This window comes from Gorilla gorilla, chromosome 15, assembly GCF_029281585.2.
Source record: "Gorilla gorilla gorilla isolate KB3781 chromosome 15, NHGRI_mGorGor1-v2.1_pri, whole genome shotgun sequence".
Taxonomy (NCBI): Eukaryota; Metazoa; Chordata; class Mammalia; order Primates; family Hominidae; genus Gorilla; species Gorilla gorilla.
In genome coordinates this window covers 113,170,202-113,188,680 of record NC_073239.2, presented here as the reverse complement: position 1 = coordinate 113,188,680, position 18,479 = coordinate 113,170,202, and the positions used below count along the sequence as shown (strand labels likewise).

Sequence of the window (18,479 nt, the reverse complement as noted above, 5' to 3'; positions counted from 1 at the left end):
CTCAGGCCACAGCAGGCAGGGGGTGGCGGAAGGGGGTGATGGCGCCTCATAAACCATATGAGTCTCAACAGCCGGAGCTGCGTGGCCCTCAGCAGGGTTTCCAAGAGTCCCTTTTCTTTTCTTCCCTGAAAAGAAGGCCAAAGCTGTCTGTAGGGGGAGGACGGGGTTCTGGGAAGTGACCTCTATTCTCAGAACTCCCAAACAGAATTGAGTCAGAAGATTTGATTCAATCCCAGACATATACATGTGAGTCCTTCCAGCATTTGGACACTTTATGGGCCTGGAATGTTCTGGAAACACTTTCAGTGGGGACACGAGGGAGCCTGGAGAAGCAAAGCCCCTCATCCATCCTGCTTTCTGCAAGGGAGGAGGAGGCCTGCCGGCCTGGCTTTGCTCACCCTTAGATACCCCGGAACTTATTTTATTCTTGGCTTTTTTTCCTGTTCACTGTGGTTAGATTATTCTGCTCAGTGTGTTTTGTTTCTTTCCCCAAACTGGGTTTTTCAGTTTTAATAAATAAGCAATTTCATTTGACATCCTAATACCACTCGTTCCCCTTAAAAAAAAATAACATCTCTCTCTTTAAAAAATAAATAAATAAATAACTAGGCTGGGTGCTGTGGCTCATGCCTGTAATCCCAGCACTTTGGGAGGCCAAGGCAGGTGGATCACCTGAGGTCAGAAGTTCAAGACAAGCCTGGCCAACATGGTGAAACCTCACTTCTACAAAAATACAAAAATTAGCTGGGCATGATGGCGGGTGCCTATAATCCCAGCTACTTGTGGGGCTGAGGCAGGAGAATCGCTTGAACCGGGAGGCAGAGTTTGCAGTGAGCTGAGATCCCACCGTTGCACTCCAACCTAGGTGACGGAGCGAGACTCCATCTCAAAAAAAAAAAAAAAAAAAAAAAAAACAACTACAGCAAAGAGCATTTAAAACTAATATTAAGCCCCGTCTCTACTAAAAATATAAAAATTAGCTGGGTGTGGTGGCGGGCGCCTATAATCCCAGCTACTCGGGGGGCTGAGGCGGGAGAATCACTTGAACCCAGGAGGCAGAGGTTGCAGTGAGCCGAGATCGCACCGTTGCACTCCAGCCTGGGCGACAGAGCGAGACTCCGTCTCAAAAAAATAAAAATAAAAGAATAACTACATGAAACAGCATTTAAAACTAATGGGAAAATCTCCCAGAGTTCCATCCCTGGACACAGCTGTTTATGTATGCCACATCCAACTGTGTTCTGTCACCGTGGCTTTACATGAAACCTCCTGTCATGGGAATTTATCCGTGTTGCTCCATCATGGTTGTAGTAATGACGCCTTCAAAAAGGGCATTGCATTTGTTTATTTTTGTTTACTAAGCCATTCCTTTATTCCCATCCTTTTTATTTTTTATTTTTTATTTTTTTTTGAGACGGAGTCTCGCTCTGTAGCCCAGGCTGGAGTGCAGTGGCATGATCTCAGCTCACTGCAAGCTCTGCCTCCCGGGTTCACGCCATTCTCCTGCCTCAGCCTCCCGAGTAGTTGGTACTACAGGCGCCCGCCACCATGCCTGGCTAATTTCTTTTTTTTTTTTTTTTTTTTGTATTTTTAGTAGAGACAGGGTTTCACCATGTTAGCCAGGATGGTCTTGATCTCCTGACCTCATGATCCGCCCCCCTCGGCCTCCCAAAGTGCTGGGATTACAGGCGTGAGCCACCAATCCTTTTTAATTTAATTTAATTTAATTTAATTTAATAGTGCCACAGCCACGTTGCTGTACTCCCTGATCTCCAAGGACCTCTTCTACAATCTGCCCTAGGAGCCTTTGCTGGGTCTGCCCCCTGCCCGGATGCCCTGCCTGATTCTGCTCTGTCACTAACCCTCTGTGGCCTCCTCTAGGTGCTCTGCTGTGGTGAGTCTGTGGGTCCACCTGGCTGGATGACAGGCCCCAGTTATTCCATTTCAAGCTAATCTTGGTGTTGGGGTGAAGCAGTTTGTCTGTGTGGTGACAGTCCACAGCCAGCTGGCTTTCACTAAGGAAGCTTGTCCTTAACTCCCTGCATGGGCCTGATTCAATCAGTTGAAAGGACTTAGAGCAGATCTGAGGTTTCCTGGAAGAAGAAGAAATTCAGCTTGCGGGCAGGAGCTTTGGTCCAAGGCTGAGTGTTCTGGCATTCCCAAGGGACTTCTGACTTGCCTAGTCATCCCTACAATCACATAAGCCAATTCCTTGCAATACACCTCTTAATCTGTGTCTCCTATTGGTTCTGTTTCTCTGACTGATATCCCCCTGCAAGCAGGAGGTTCTCTTCCACCTCTACCCGCCTCCTGCTTCTATAACATTTATTATAGGGTACAGCTATAAGAGTTGCTTGTGTTGTTATTTCATTTCTCTGTCAAGTGCCTGACACACAGTAGGTGTTTAATAAATGGTTGTTGACTGACTGATAGAGGGCAGGGTGTGATCCTTATTTCTCCTCTTCTCCCCAGCAGACATAATTGCTGAGTGGAGGCAAAAGGAAATGGAGCTTACAGTGTGCCCCGCCTGTTCCAGCCTCAACACTGCATTGAGTGGCTGATGCGTTGCTATTCGCATGTTCCAGATGGGAAAGCAGAGTCGGCGAGGCAACCTGAGATAATTCAGGTCACCCTGCTCATCAGAGGCAGGGCCAGGATTCAAGCCTGGGTCTGCCTGAGGCCAAGTGTCAAGTCGTTTCTCTGGCTGTGGATTGGCTCCCACCCAGTGAGGTTCTTGGTGCAGGTGATATGGACAGGAGGCAGGGAAATACTGGGTAGAGGAGGACAGTTCTCTGGCAAAAGCCCCACCCACAAGCCTGGGCCCACGGCCCTAAATGAGAACTTCACATTCCTGTTTTCCCACCTGAGTGTTGCTTTTGCCAAAAACACCCTGGCCCACCATGCCCCCCATCCTATACCCATAAAAACCCCAAACTCCACTGGCAAAGGAGCAGAGCAGCATGGCAGAGAAGGAGAGAAGAGAAGAAGTGTCTGAATGTGAAAGAGGCAGCTGGACAGTTGGAGAAGAGTTCAGCCATCTGGAAGATTACCTTCCCACTCCATCCCCTTTCCAGCTCCCCATCCCACTAAGAGCCACCTCCATCACTCAATAAAACCTCTGCATTCACCATCCTTCAAGTCCATGTGACCTGATTCTTCCTGGATGCCAGACAAGGACCCAGGTACCAAGAGGGCAGGGTGTAAAAGGCTGTCACCCTCACTCTCCACTGAGTTGGTTAACACTTAGCCATCAGTGGATGGCAACTGCTAAAAGAGCATTAATTGTAACACATCCCTAGACGGTACTGTAGGGCCAGAGCCCAAAAGCGCTTGCCCCGGCCCCAGCACCCACTCACTTGCATGCTTCCCCTCACACAAGGGATTTGAGCAAGTGAGCCACACCCCTGTCACCGCAAGTCCCAAGAAGGGGTCCAGGGAACTCTCCCTTCTCCCAGGGCAGGCCCCAAGGAATAGTGAGGGATTGAGCAGGTTCACAGGACTGGCTGTCTTGGAGGGGATGCTGTGGCTTATAGCCCTCCAGGGAACAAGCCCTGTGCAGGGGGCAGCTTGGACCTGGGCTCAGCTGGCCACAGGAGTCGGGGGCTGCTGGAAAGTCAGCAGCATAGGTCAGCAAAATTGGCAGCCGCCCCGTGTCTCTTCTCTCCCCCAGGGCTCTGATGGGTGTTCCGTCCCTGAGACAATTTGATGACGCAGAATTTCCCATCTCCAGAAATCTGTCTCGCAATCTTGCCAGTCACCTTTGATTTGGGGCTTGAGCCGAGTGTGGCCAGCAGGCTACAGAGGAGTAGCCACAGTGTGCACGCATGTGTGTGCACTTGTGTGTGTGTTTGTGTGCACACATGTGTGTTTGTGTTGGTGTGTGTATACGTGTGTGTGTTTGTGTGTGCATGCATGTGTTTGTGTGTGCATGCATGTGTTTGTGCACACATGTGTGTGTTTGTGTGTGTGCACGTGTGTGTACACGTGTGCGTGCATACATGAATGTTGGAAGAGCATGGGTCAAGTGCCTGGAGATGTCCCCAGGGGGTTGGAACTACACGAGTCTTGTGGTTTCATGACTGAGGCCCACTCCCTATCAGAAGCCCAGCTCCCACTCTTTACCTTGGACAAGTGGCTTAACTCCTCAGGGCCTCAGTTTCTTCATGTGTCAAATGGGGATAATAACAGCACCTACTTTGTGGGGTTAATGTGAGCACAAAGTACATTAACGATTGCAAAGCCCTTAAACAATACTTCACATGCTTCAAACACTCCAGAAATGCCAGTGTTTCCTTTCCCTTTGTGTGACATCCGGTTTCCATCACAATTTTATTGGAGGAAAGACTCCTGGTAGTGAAGAAGAAAATGCCCAACCTACCCCACCCTGTCTTTTGCAGAGGGGAAAACTGAGGCCTCGAGAGGTGAAACGATGTCTACAGCCACACGGCAAGGCAATGCCAGCCTGGAGCAAGAGCCCGGGCTTTGCCTGTCTCTTGCTGGAGTGGCTTTTAGGGGTTTGACCCAGGTTAGAGGGACTCAGGTTCTGGGGTCAGGGCTGTAGCCCTCTCGGACACTGCCCGAGGGGCTCTCTGACTTGAGCATAGGGTTATTAGACTGGACATATTCCTCCCTCCATCTTTCTTCCGCCTTTGGAATTCTTGCCAAATTAACCTTACAGAATCCTGGAGTATTAGTGTGGGAAGGGCTGTTGGAAATTATTTCATCAGAATCCCTCATGTTACAGAGATGGGCATGGAGGCCCAGAGACAGAGGGTAGGCATTCTACCAGGACACACAGCCAGTTTGGCTGAACCTAGTTCCTAGGATCTTGGTATTCAGCCACTTTGTAATTTTTTTTTTTTTTTGAGACCAAGTCTCACTTTTGTTGCCCAGGCTGGAGTGCAATGGCACGATCTCGGCTCACTGCAACCTCTGCCTCCCAGGTTCAAGCAATTCTCCTGCCTCAGCCTCCCAGGTAGCTGGGATTACAGGCATGCACCACTACGCCCAGCTAATATTGTATTTTTAGTAGAGACGGGGGTTTCTCCATGTTGGTCAGGCTGGTCTCGAACTCCTGACCTCAGGTAATCTGCCCGCCTCAGCCTCCCAAACTGCTGGGATTACAGGCGTGAGTCACAGCGCCTAGCCTGCCACTTTGCTTTTTAAAATCGTCCTACAGTGCTCCATTGCAGGTGGAAGACACAGCAGTGTGCTAATATTGTCTGATTGTCAAAACCAAGACCTCATACCCCAGGCTGAGGCAGAGGGGTAGTGGGGGTGGAGAGTGGGGAGCTTACATCAAACCTTAAGAGCAATGGCCTTTGCGTGGTGATCATGATGTCCTCATTCCACTTTCCTGCATGCCATTCATGTATACCAGGAAAAAATAGAAACCCTCACCAGAGAGCAAAACCAAAAACCACATAGAAAGGAAGGCTGCAGGTCTGGAAGAGGGTGTGTTTCCCAGAAAAGCAATTCCTAAGGAACAGCTCAGGCTGGGAAGTGAGCCGTAGCTGGGTGTGTCCAGGAAGGCTGTTTCTCCCGCAGCCTCTCCAGCCCCCTGGTGGTCTCCGGTGTCCTGGGGATGGCACAGGCCCTGCTAGGGTGGGAGCGGAGGGCGGTGGGCGGGGTCTCTGCCTAACCAGTTACTGGCCCTGCTCCTCCACCACGTGCAAACCTGGGCTGTGACCTTCTTCCCACCCAGCTGGGTCTACAAAACAAGGAGGAGGAGACACAGTAAACAGAGAACCCTAGCTGGTCGGTCACAGAGAAAAAGGAATCCTGAACCGGTTTGGGCCCTGCCCAGCAAGCAGGCCAGAGGAGCCGGGGAGAGCACTGAGTTGGGACAGGTGGAGTTTTATCCCTATCTGCACAGGGTAGTATCTGGGGTCTAAGGGCTTCCCACAACATACCCTAGGTGCTGAAGGGACCTATACTATTGCCCTTTCAGCTCCTGGGAGTCGCTTTCCTGCCCCTTTCATCCCTTCCTTCCTTCATTTTACTCTGCTTAGTGTGACACGGCAGCACAGGCACAGACATGGTGGGCAGGGCAAAAAAAAAAAAAATTAGGATATCAAGTGACATCTTAGTGCCACCCTACAAGGGCCACCTCCAATCTCACCTCCTCTAAGAAGCCTTCCCTGATTTCTCAGCCAGCCGAGGTCCCTAGTCTGAGACTCTACAGCAAAGAGGTGGAAGGAGTATTGTCTAGGGGTCGTAGGCCCAGGACCAGGTGTGCCCTTGGGTAAATGCCTCGGCATCTCTGAGCTTTAATTTCCTCATTGGGAGAATGAGGGGATGTAATAGATGATTCTGGAGACCTTTGTACAACCATAATGTCCTTAAAGAGGGGGATGCAGTGAACTCCCCATCCTGAGAGGCATGCAAGCAGAGGCAATGGGATCAGCACACTGAGTTTGCAGAGGTTCAGCTCCTCACTCATTGGCATCCAACGGCTCTTCTGGAGATGGGAGGAACAAATCTGTCTTAGCAAGTTGCCCTTCACTGGGTGTGGCACAAAGGAGGCTGCTCCTTGCCTTGCTCCCTTGGCTTCTGAAGATCCTGGGTCCTGGCCCTGACCTGTCAGTCCTGCTCACAGCCTCGCCCATCTCAAAGCCTCACCCTAGCCACGTGACCTTTGTCTTCTATCCAATTCTGCTCAGGAGGTGGAGCCCCTTGGAATTGAGGGAGTCAACCTTCAGAATTCCAGAGTTCCTGGTTCTGCCAATGTTACTCCTTTTCTAGAAAGGAGCAGGAGAGAAGCATGTTCCTTAGAGCTGATCTGCAGGGAAACGGGCCCAGAATCTCTCAAGACTGGAGAAGCAGAGAAGACAGGAAATGCTGAGCCCTGAGCCCGAGGCAAGAACATTCAGGTCATGCCTGAACTCAGAAGTCAGATGAACTCGGGACATGTCTTGGCTTTGCCTCCACTGACTGGATGACCTAGGGCAGGTGACTTAACCTCTTGGTAAATAAGGATAACCTCCCTGGAACAAGGCATTGGGAGCACCGTGTCAATGTGCAAAGTGCCTGCAACATATCTTCATTTCATTTATATTGTTTCCACATTTTTAAGCACATTACAGAGAAACCCCTGCAATGTAGGGACTAATACTATCATCCCCACTTTGCAGATGAGCAAACAGAGGCACAGCTAGCAAGACTAGAGTTGAGATTTGAACATAAGCAGTCTGGGCCAGAACCTCAGGTGGAGATGATGGTTCTTTTTTTTTGTTTTTTAACTTTTTGTTATGGAAAATTTGGAATATACCCACAAGTAGATAGACTAGCATAATGAAACTCCACATACTTCACCCAGCTTCAGTAATTACCAACTCGCAGCCAATCTTTTTCTCTATGCCCAAACCTACCCTACCCCTCCTGTAATATTTGAAGTAAATCCTGCATGTCTGTCATTTCATCTGTAAATATTTCACTATTCTTCTCTAAAAGCTAAGGACTCTTATTTCAGAAAGCATAACTAGACAACCATTATCACATCTCGAAGAAACTGACAATAATTCCTTAATGGCATCAACTATCCAGGAAGTACTACAACTTTCAATCATATGAATTTCATGCTACTTTCTTCACAGCTGGTTTTCTTGAATCAGAATGCAAATGACTTTACACATTGGGTTGTTTGATAGGTCTCTTAAGTTTCTTTTCACCTACAGCCTTCCCTGCTATTTCTTTTTTTTTTTTTTTTTTAGATTATAAAAACTTCCTCATTAATCAAGGATTTTAACATGAACAGATTTCTTGAATAAAATGGAAAGTTTCCAGTACGCTAAAACATAAATCCACAAGTCACCTTACATACAACACCAGGCAGGAAAAAACAAAAACAGCAAGTTTACATGATCCCTGTAACAGCCATGGTCTCAAACTCAGATGCTTCCTCCATCTGCCAAGTGTGTTCTGGATACAGAGCACATTGTGCCTTCTAGGGTCACACTCAGCTGACGCTGTGGGTCCACAGAGCACTCATCTGGCTGGGCTATGGTGGTGGTGGCTCTACTCAAGAAGCAAAGCAGTTACCAGCACATTCAAACAGTGTATTGAACATCTTTTAAATATCAAAGTGAGAAACAAGAAGGCAACATAATAATGTTATCAGAAAGATGTTAGGAAGTAAGGACAGCTGTGTAAAGCTTGAGTCTGAAAAGTAGCTCGCCAGCTTCATTTCTTTGGCTTCTTGGGTGGTGGGCGCCGGAACAGCAAGATATGAGGTTCTGATTCATGGGTCATATAATGGACCCATCCCTGACTCTGCTGAATGCCAAGATTCCTCCATTCAGATTCAGACATCAAATGGGTTTTAGGGACCAGTTTGGCTATGTCCTTGGGCAGCATGACATGTCGATACTCAAACTCCTCATCGTCATATTTGTCCGAATAGTGAATTTGTTTGTGTGACATGATCGCTCGGTTTGCTAGCCTTCAGCCCTGCGCCGCCAACCTCCAAGCAACTCCCAACAGCACACCCTTCCTTGCTATTTCTTACTGTCTTTTCTTCCAACTTCCAGTTGTTTGTTCTACAGAATTTTCCATAGCCTAGAGCGGTCGGTGATGTCCAATAGAACTATAAAGTTAGCCACAGAAGTAACTTCAAATTTTCTAGTAGCCACATTAAAAAAAGTAAAAAGACACAGGTGAAATCCATTTTGGTTATATATGAGATATAATCAAATATATCCAAAACATTATTTTAATATGTAATCAATACAAAAAGTCACTGAGTTATTTTATATTATTATTTTTTCCTGCTAACTCTTCAAAATCTAGTGTGTATTTACACTTAGCATACCAGTTTGAAGCAGCCACCTTTCAAGTGCTTGGTGACTGCATGTGGCTGGTCGCTGCCATATTGGAGAGTGTGCAGCTCTGGAGTTTGACCATTGATTGCATTCTTCTCACAACCTGTGATATCGTGATATATTAGGAAATACATATTTGGTCTTTGACACCAGTTCCTGACACGGAGCTCCTAACTCCCTTGACATTTCTAGATGATAGGCGCATCTTTTGTTCTAATGAGGTGACTCTTGGTGGTGGCTGGATCGGCTCAGGATGGGGGCTGTCATCAGAATGACCAGGCCATGATACGAAGCTTGGAACTTTCACCCCACATCCTCCAGGAAGGGAAGAGGGGCTGGAGATTGAATTTATTATCCATCATGCCTGTATGATGAAGCCTCCATCAAAATCCCTAAAAGACAGGATTGGGAGAGCTTCCGAGTTGGTGAACACAGGGAGGTGCTGAGGTGGTGGTGCCCCCAGAGACAGCACCGAAGCTCCAGGCCCCTGCCCCACGTGTGGGTCTGTGCCTCTCTTCCACCTGGCTGTGGCTGAGTGGTGCCTTTTATTATAAGTCAGTAATGTAAGTAAATGTTTCCCTGATGCTGTGAGCCATCCTAGCAAATTACTGAACCCGTGGAGGGGGTTGTGGGAACCCTGCCTTACAGCTGGTTGGTCAGCAGTGCAGGCCACTTGAGACTTGCGATGGGTTCTGAAGTGGCGGCAGTCTTGTGGGACCGAGCTCTTATCCTGTGCTGCCTCCGGGCAGATAATGTCAGAATTGAACGGAATTGTAAGACAATTTCTGAGGAAATAAACCCACACATTTAATCACAGTGGCATCGAAAGGATTGAGTGGGAAACTGTTTTCCCTACACAGAGCCCTCAACCCCTATGACCCACTCAATCGTCCTTAATCCTTCCTCTCTCTCCTCTCCAGTGACCTTGGCCCCTTCTTTCTAGAGTCAGGCTTTCTGTCTGTCCCAGTGTCCTTTGTCCTTACCCAGCCTCTTCCTTGCTGCTCTGAACACCAGGACGCTCTGGTTCCCCACAAGCCCCCTTGCACCAACCACTCAAGCACCTCTAGAAAATCTTCCTCCTCCAGGAAGCCTTTCCAGACAGCTGACTCTCCCCAGCAACCCCTCCCAAATAAACTCAGAACTCTGTCCTCCGGGTGTCTACTCAACCACACTGGTTCCAAGGTCCCAGTGTAAATATTGTGAATGTCTGTCGACGTCTCCTGAGTCCTCGCATACCCTACTTGAGCGAGGGGCTAGGACTGTGCCCGCATTGGTGGTCTACAGCCAGCAGGGCTCCAGACAGGACACCCACCATGAATAGCATCAGGACAATGCTGATGACGACAACGAAGCTGACGAGCTTGCACCAGCATTTACAGAGCATTTCCCTGTTTACACTGCATTCATTCAACAAATTTATGAGTGCTTACTCTGGGCCAGCAACCAGGGAATAATAATAGCTTCAGTTTTTGGAGGCTTACTATGAATGCCAAGCAATGTTCTAAGCACTTTCCATGAAATAATTCATGTAATCCACACCCATTTTAGATGCAGGCACTGGTACTATCCCAATTTTATAAAAATTGGAGGAATAGAGCAGTGAGGTGACTTGTCCAGAGTCACACAGCTAGTGCTGGGTGGAGTTGGGATTTGAACCCCGGCACCTCACTGCATTATCTCTCTTTATAGGGGGATATAGTGGTGAAGGACAGATGGTGCCTGTCCTCAGGGGTCTCCCAGGTGGTGGGAAGTGTGCCCAAGATGGGGACAGGAGGTGTGGGAGGCTTCGTGGGGGAGATGATGACCTGAGGCCATGGCTGTGTCCATGCACTCCAGGTAGCCTCAGTTGCATCCCTCTCATATACGCTCTCAAGTATAGATCTCATCTTGGCTTTTGTGCCAGGATGCCTGGACATGGTCAAAGGTGGTGGGCAGTTGGCAAAATCTGGAGGCAGGAAGCGAGGGGTCTGAGGCACCAGACCAGAGGCACGATGCAGGCCTCAGCCAGGTCTGGGGAGATGGAGGAAAAGGGATGGATTCCAGAGAGGGCCTTAAAGCAGGTGGGGAGGGAGGGGCAGAAGAGGTGGCCCTCGGAGTCTCATGTTGGTACCTCCAGATCTGCAGGATCTCAGGCAATGACCCCAACTCCTTAGAAAACAGACAAAAAGACCTTGATGATCTCATTTGTTCCCAAGCCTCCACTTCTCCTAAAGTAAAGATCTGTCAGCTTCCTTGTATTTTTGCTTTTTGTAATTGATTTAAAACACTTCAAGGTCTATGTGTCATGGTGTGGATAAGCTCGTGCCTAGGAAACCTCCTCCAGCTCCTCCTGAGCTGCTTGAGGGACAAACTCATGCCTCTTTCACCTTTGAGACCCCTGGCATAGTGTAGACTCCTGATAGACACTTTTTAAAATAAATACCCCCGGCGTTTCCTCTGACTTGCCCAGGACCACACAACTCTCAGGGGAGGGGTCGGGACTGGGACCTGGTACTTGGGCTCCTGCTGCTCTGCCCTATGCCCTTGGGGACTTCTGGACAAGGGTGCGCTTCCCTGGGCTGACAGAGGAGACAGAGGTAGTGGTGTGCTGGTAAATGGTTAACAACGGGCTTTCTGGAAAAAAATGCCCTAACCGTAGCATTTGCAAATTTCTATGGTATAAATACTCTCGCAGTGACCAATTTCAAGTCCAATGTCACAATTGGCTCTAGGCCTGGTCGGCCAGAAAGTTCCCTGGACCACCTCCCTCTCCCGCTCCACAAAGGGCAGGAGCCCTTCCAACTCCTTCCAACTCCTACTCATCCTTCAGAACCTGCTTGATGTCACCTTCTCTAGGATACCCTCCCAGGCACCGTAGAGACACCCCAGCTCCAGTGCTCCTATATGGCTGTCAGCACACTTTATGGAAACAGCACACTTAACTTTCTGTCTTCCCTCCACTGTGTCCCCACCTCTTAGCACTGGGCCTGGCCTATGACAGGGGCTCAGGAAATATTTGTTGAAAGGACAAGTAATGATGCTGATGCTGATATTGACAGCAAATGCCCATATCATCTGCAATGTGCCAGTTCTAGTCTCTTTTTTTTTTTTTTTTTGCTACAGTTAGGGCATTTTTTTCCAGAGAGCCAGTTGTTAACCATTTACCAGCACACCATTGCCTCTGTCTCCTCTGTCAGCCTAGAGAAGCCCACCCTTGTCCAGAAGTCCCCAAGGGCATAGGGCAGAGCAGCAGGAGCCCAAGTGCCAGGTCCTGGTCCCCACCCCTCCCCTGTGAGCTGTGCAGCCCTGGGCAAGTCAGAGGAAACACCGGGGATATTTATTTTTCTCATAAGAGAAAGCCCCATTTCTCTTAAGGGGTTTTTGGTTCTTGTTTTTTGAGGCAGAGTCTCGCTCTGTCACCCAGGCTGGAGTGCAATGGCGCAATCTTGGCTCACTGCATCTTCTGCCCCCTGGGTTCAAGCGATTCTCCTGCCTCAGCCTTCTGAGTAGCTGGGATTACAGGAGCATGCTACCACGCCCTGCTAATTTTTGTATTTTTAGTAGAGACAGCGTCTTGCCATGTTGGTCAGGCTGGTCTTGAACTCCTAGGCTCAAGTGATCCCCGCCTCGGCCTCCCAAAGCGCTGTGATTATAGGCGTGAGCCACCGTGCCCGGCCGTGCCAGCTCTGTTCAAAGCACTTCACAGATATTAACTCATTTAATCCCCACAACACTCTAGATGGGTTTTTTTTGTTTTGTTTTGGTTTGTTTGTTTTTTTTTTTTGAAATGGGGTCTCGCTCTGTCACCCAGACTGGAGTGCAGTGGCGCGATCTTGGCTCACTGCAACCTCCGTCCCCTGGGTTCAAGCAATTCTCCTGCCTCAGCCTTCCTAGTAGCTGGGATTACAGGCATGAGCTACCACACCTGGCTAATATTTTGTATTTTTAGTAGAGATGGGGTTTCACCATGTTGGCCAGGCTGGTCTCGAACTCTTGACCTCAAGTGATCTGCCTGCCTTGGACTCCCAAAGTGCTGGGATTACAGGCATGAGCCACCATGCCCAGCTCTAGATGGGTTTTTATGTCCTTATTTTGCAGATGGGGAAACCCAGCCTCAGCGAGTCAGTGGCAGAGCAGGGCCTGGAATGCAGCTCAGAACGCTCTCATGTCCTTGGGCTTCCCTTGTCCTGTAAGATGGGTGGGGCCAGTAGTATTGCCCTCACTTTAAAAAAGCAAAACAGGCTCAAATTCCAGTGAGAGGCTTATGGAAGTTTAGGTGAAGAGGTTTGGCTAAGGTCATCCCACTATGAAGTGGATGGGGATGTGGTAGAATTAGTACTTAGGGGTCTCAAGTGCAAAAGCGCTTTGTAAACCATCGAGGACCACAGACATGCTAGAGCCAAAGAAGTTGGAAAAATCTCATCATTTAGAGATTTTTAGTCCAAGCTTAACAAGTAAGGAAACTAAACCTCTGAGAGGGAGGTGACCTGTCCAAAGTCATGCACGAGCATCTCAACCCTGCCCCTCTGCACTTTCCACAATCCCAGAGTGGCACTCATTCCTTAGTGGCAGCGGGCACTGCACTCGACAGCTCATGCCATGGTGGGTTTGCACGACAGTCCTTTCCCTGAGCCTCACGATTGTCCTGGAGGAACTTGTTATGCCCATTTACAGATGAAGGAACTGAGGCTCAGCAAAGGGAAGTGATTTATCCCATCTCACAGGCTCGTAAGTGGGGACCTGGGTGACTCTGCATACAAAACCACCAGAGAGATGAAAAGAACCGAGAAAGAGCCGTGTTGATTGTGGTCAAAAGCGTAAGGCAGACCTGGTTGGAGGAGCCTGGAGCCTGGGGCTCAGAAGGGACTTAGGGATCCCTGCCTGATTTTTGGTCATCCAGCAGTTATAGGGCCGCCTCCTTAGAGCCTGGGGGCTTCCTGGTTGCATAGCCTGTCCCTGCCTCGGGGCTCCCAAGACAGGTGCTCTGGCTGGCGCTACTGGGAGAGTGAGGAGGTGACAACAAGGTCTGGGATAGACCCCCAGTCCCCCACTTCACATCTCTGAACCTGGGCTTCCTCATCTGCAAGATGGGGGACCCAGTTGTTATGGCAGTGAAATGAGCTAGTGCCACCAGATGCATAGCCCAGGGGCTGGCATGGAGCCATCGTCCATCTGGGACAGCTGCCCTCAGTGTTGCTATTGCTATTGTTATTTTTATTATTAGACTCAACAATATGCCTGTGAGCAGGTGGCTTTCACTCTTTGGGCCTCAGTTTCCCCATCTCTAGGGCAAAGGAGGATGATAAGATAGATTATTTTGTAAAATCCTTCCAGCTGTGACCGTCTGCGGTGACCAGCTTTCTTAAATCTGTTCATTCTGGTGCCAGGTGGGCCTCACCATTGTAGTGACTTCCTCTGAATACATACTGCAGTGTCGGTGTTTGCACATGCATGCACAGAGACACACATATGCTGTCCTTTTTCTTCACACTATCTCGATTGTCACACACCATCAGTCCCTTGAGCACAGAACAGGGTGTTTGCTTATCTGAATCTCTGGTCCTGGGGAAGCGCAGCTATCACTGAATGTTTGCTGAGCTGAGTTAGTTGCCTTTGGCAGTAGTTAGTTCCCTGTCACTAAAGGTATTCAAGTAAAGTCTAGGCAATGTTTCTGGTGAATTTGGACCAGGATTACTTAAATTCTATAGATTTAAGCCCTAGGGCTAGGTATAGCTACCCCACTCAATGCCACAGCCCCTCACTCCCTGGGCTTTCTGGTTCAAGACACACATTTTACATTTGTAGGATGTGCCGATTGTATGTCAGATGTGTGGGCCTAATTTTCCCATAATCCTCCAAACAGTGCTGTAGGATCTCCTCCTCCTCTTCCTTCTTCTTCTCCTCTTTCCTCCTCCTCCTTCTTCTTCTCCTCCTTCCTCCTCCTCCTTCCTCCTCCTCCTTCTTCTTCTTCCTCTTCTCCTCCTTCTTTCTTCCTCTTCTTTCTTCTTTTTCTTTTGTTGAAACAGGGTCTTGCTCTGTTGTCCAGGCTGGAGTGCAGTGGTACAATTATAACTCACCATAGCCTCTACCCCCCGGGTTCAAGCGATCCTGCCACCTCATCCTCCCAAGCAGCTGGGACCACAGCTCCTGCCACCACAGCTCACTAATTTTTAAACTTTTTTTAAAGATGGGATCTTGCCCAGGCTTGTCTCGAACTCCTGGCCTCAAGTGACCCTCCTACCTTGGTCTCCCAAAATGCTTCATTTACAGGCATGAGCTACCATGCCTGGCCTACTTCTTGCGGGGAGGTGGGAGGTACAGAAGAGTTCTGTTCCCTGTTATATAAATGCCCACCCTCCAGGAACTGTGATTTTTAGCTCAGTTGGTAGGAGGGGTCTTGCAACCTGGCCCGGGGCAGTGAGGCCTTTGCAGACCCTGACTAAGGCACAGGCTATATGTAGGGCCCTGGGGTTTGTCATCTCTGCTGCTAACAAAGGTGGAAAATTCCTACTTCCTGAGCTGAGATTGAGGATTCTGACATGCATGAGCTTGCCTACTTCCCTTGGTATTTCATTTTTGGAGCCAGAAACAAAATCCTCCCAGATGCTCTGCTTGGCCCCTGTGAGTCTGACCTGCAGGCCTGTGTCTGGCAGAGGGCACGCAACAGTGGCTCACCTCCCACTCGCACTGCGCAGGGGCTGACACGGAGAACGGGAGTCATAGCTCTGTGTCTGCACTTACTGCAGTGCCCTTAACCTCTCTGAGTCTCAGTTTCCTTATCTGTAAGATGGGATAGATTATTGCTACTCAGTTTCCTTATCTGTAAGACGGGATTGATTATTAGTAGATGCCGAATCAATGTTAGGGATGACTATTAATAAGAAATTGCATCTGATAAGATGCCAGCTCCTCTGTCTCCAAGGACCTGCCTTTTCTTCCTGTTTCTGATTCCTGCAGAAACTCCTGTAGCCAAGACAACATAAAAATAATCTAGTTTGCAGGTATTTGATGAGCCACTTACAGACTGTGAGAGGAAAGCAGATGGCAGCTTCCAATGTCTTCTCTGAATAGGGTCAGACAGGAGGAGAGGGTTTAGTGGCTCCCAAACCTGTCTCTAGATCATTTAATATTTGGATAATTCAGTGAAGAAAACCCAGAACCTTCAACCCCCTCCCTTTTTTTTTTTTTTTTTTTTTTGGCATTTTTGAAAATAATCAAAAGGACAGGAAAAGCTTTATGCACAGAGATGTTCCTCATCATGCAGAAGAAGGGTCACAGGAAACAACCTAAATGTTTAGGACCAGGCAGTTGGTTAAATACATGATCTTATATCCATTCAACAAATGTCAAGCAGACATGAAAAAAGGATGCTTCTAAGAGTTCACCAAAAATGAGAGAATATTTCTGATAACATGTTAGGGGAACAAAAAGCTGGGTAACCAAATTGTATATACAACAAAGTTCAAAAGTTGAGAAGGCAAAATACCAAATTCTTACTGGCACTGGTTGTCTTTGAGCATGGGATCATAGGTTGCTTTTGGGTTTTCTTTACTGTTTGTCATGGTATCCAAGTTTTCTGTGAAGAACATATATTCCTTTGGCAATAAAAATATTTAAATAAGCCAAGTGTTTGGAATGAATTATGGGTTTATTTACGTAAAAAAGATAATCAGCCAATCTGTGCTTAAAGGAACTCTCTTAGGTCTACAGCTGCCCCGCTGGCAGCTCTGATGCATTCGCTGCTGCAGAAAAGCCTGAACCCAGCCTGATTTTTCTTGCTTTATGGATTGCCTGTCCCCGCCCCCACCAACTCCCCAACCTCCAGTCAATCTGGATGCTTATAGTATTTTCTTTTTCTCTTTTCCATTCAAAAGTGCTGTCAGATGTATTTAGGGGACACTGTCTCGTCTCACCCCTTTTCATAACCTGCGAGCCGGGCAAGGCATCATTGCATAGGTGAGGGCTTGGAGGCTGGAGAGAGGAGGGACTACTCAAACCACATTTCAGGATTTGGGGACATCCCCTGGCTGTGCCCTGAGGCCACCCCGACTCTGGCATGTGAGGCAAACCTGCTGTACAACAAAGGGGTCTGGACGAGGGAGTCTCACCAGGGGTGTTCAAATCCCAGCTCTGCTGGTCACTAAGGGCGGGACTGTAAGTCTGTGGCCTCCTGTCAGAGCCCAGGTCCCCGCTTGTGGGATAAGGAGCATTGTCCCCGGCAGGAGGGCTGTTGTGAGGATCCAGTGTGGTCATCCCTGGCACTCAGGAATCCTTCCTGTTGGTTCCCGTCCTCTCTCAGGAATGACAGTCGCCTCCTCTTTCCCCCAAATCCACAGATTGTTCTGTCAAGTGATGGGCCTGGGTGCCCTGACCTCCACCCCCTCAGCCACAGACACCACAGTCCAAACAGACTCCCGGAAGATACGGCCCAGGCCACTTGCAAGGAAAGTCCCTGCGGCTGCTACTCATCCTCATGGAAAACATGAGGACTGGCGGGGACTGGAGGGCAGGGAGTGAGGGGACATGCAGGGTGCCCCCGTCACAGGGCAGAGGGCTCTGACTGGGGCTTTTGGATCACCGCCCACCATGGGGAGGCCCAGGCAAGGGACTCATGCTCCTACCCATCTCTCCAGCCCCAGCTCCTCCTTCCCCTCCTGTCCCCTCCCTGCCCCACTGGTCTCCCCTGGCCCTGCCTGAGCATCTTTGGGAGTTCCCACCTCTCGACCTTTGCTTATGTAGGGAGGCAGGATACGATGGGAAGACCCAGGCCAGGCTCCAGGGCCAGCCCAGTCTCTAGCTAGCTCTGTCTCACCTCTAGGGACCATTTCCTCAACTGTCAAGTGGAGACACAATGCCTACTTGGCAGGTTTGTCAGGGGGGATACTTGTGATCGTTTTGGGGGGCCAAGGGTGCCCTGGGGCTCAGGCATATGTCAATGGCACTGGGCAGTCTCCCCTACCCTTTCTCTCCACTGCGCACCCTTCCTCACTTAGGCAGACCCTCTACTTTACCTAGGTCTAGGTCCTCCAACTTGAAACCTGCCCACAATGACACATCAAACATTGTAGGTGTGTCATAAGCTGGTGGGGGGACATGCAGGCAGCAAAGAAGCAGCTTGTGTGTGTACACATGTGTGTGTGTGTGTGTCTGTGTGTGTGTGTTTGGGTCGGTCCAGACAGAGGCCCAGGAAGAAGAAGAGTGGAGATCCTGCCACATGGCTCCTGATGCTGGAGGCTTAGGGACAAACCATCAGTGTGACTGTCCCAGTGTCCTCTGGGGATGGGACTTGGGGTTACAGATTCAGAGAGCTGTGTTAGAACCACTTGGGTCTCTGCCTGTCTCTCCCACCAGGCTCTCAGCTCCTTGTGGGGAAAGATCTCTGAGCTGAGGGGAGCCCTGAGCAGTCTCTCAGTAAGTGGTTAGGGGAGGAAGGAATAAACCAGCTTCTTGAGTCTAGGCACAGTCTGGGTACTTTCATGCACAGTCTGGGTACTTTCATACACAGTCCTATTGCTGTGGCATAGCAGTCGTCTTTATCACACAGGTGAGAAAGGAGAGGTTCGGAGAGGTCAGTGACCTGCCCTGGGTTACTCAGCAAGTAATTGGCCTAGTAACCTAACCCAGGACTGTTGAACAATCGGGCCAGTTGGTGCCAATTTCTAAATATTGACTATTAAAAAA

The 18,479-nt window shown here is 49.1% G+C and overlaps 2 protein-coding genes across 4 annotated transcripts in view; both read right to left on the bottom strand.

The window, feature by feature from the left end:
• The window catches only part of BDKRB2 (bradykinin receptor B2), a 39,948-nt gene that overhangs the window by 13,144 nt on the left and 8,325 nt on the right, over positions 1 to 18,479 (bottom strand). The gene's annotated exons all lie outside the window — the stretch shown is intronic.
• LOC129526772 (cyclin-dependent kinases regulatory subunit 1-like) lies at positions 7,815 to 8,669 on the bottom strand. The gene has a single exon (XM_055361996.2). The coding sequence runs from the start codon at positions 8,419 to 8,421 to the stop codon at positions 8,182 to 8,184; it is 240 nt and encodes a 79-aa protein (XP_055217971.2). The 5' UTR covers positions 8,422 to 8,669; the 3' UTR covers positions 7,815 to 8,181.

What these genes read in the sequence shown, in the direction of transcription:
- LOC129526772 (XM_055361996.2), bottom strand. Translation starts at nt 8,421, where the DNA reads ATGTCACACAAACAAATTCACTATTCGGACAAATATGACGATGAGGAG.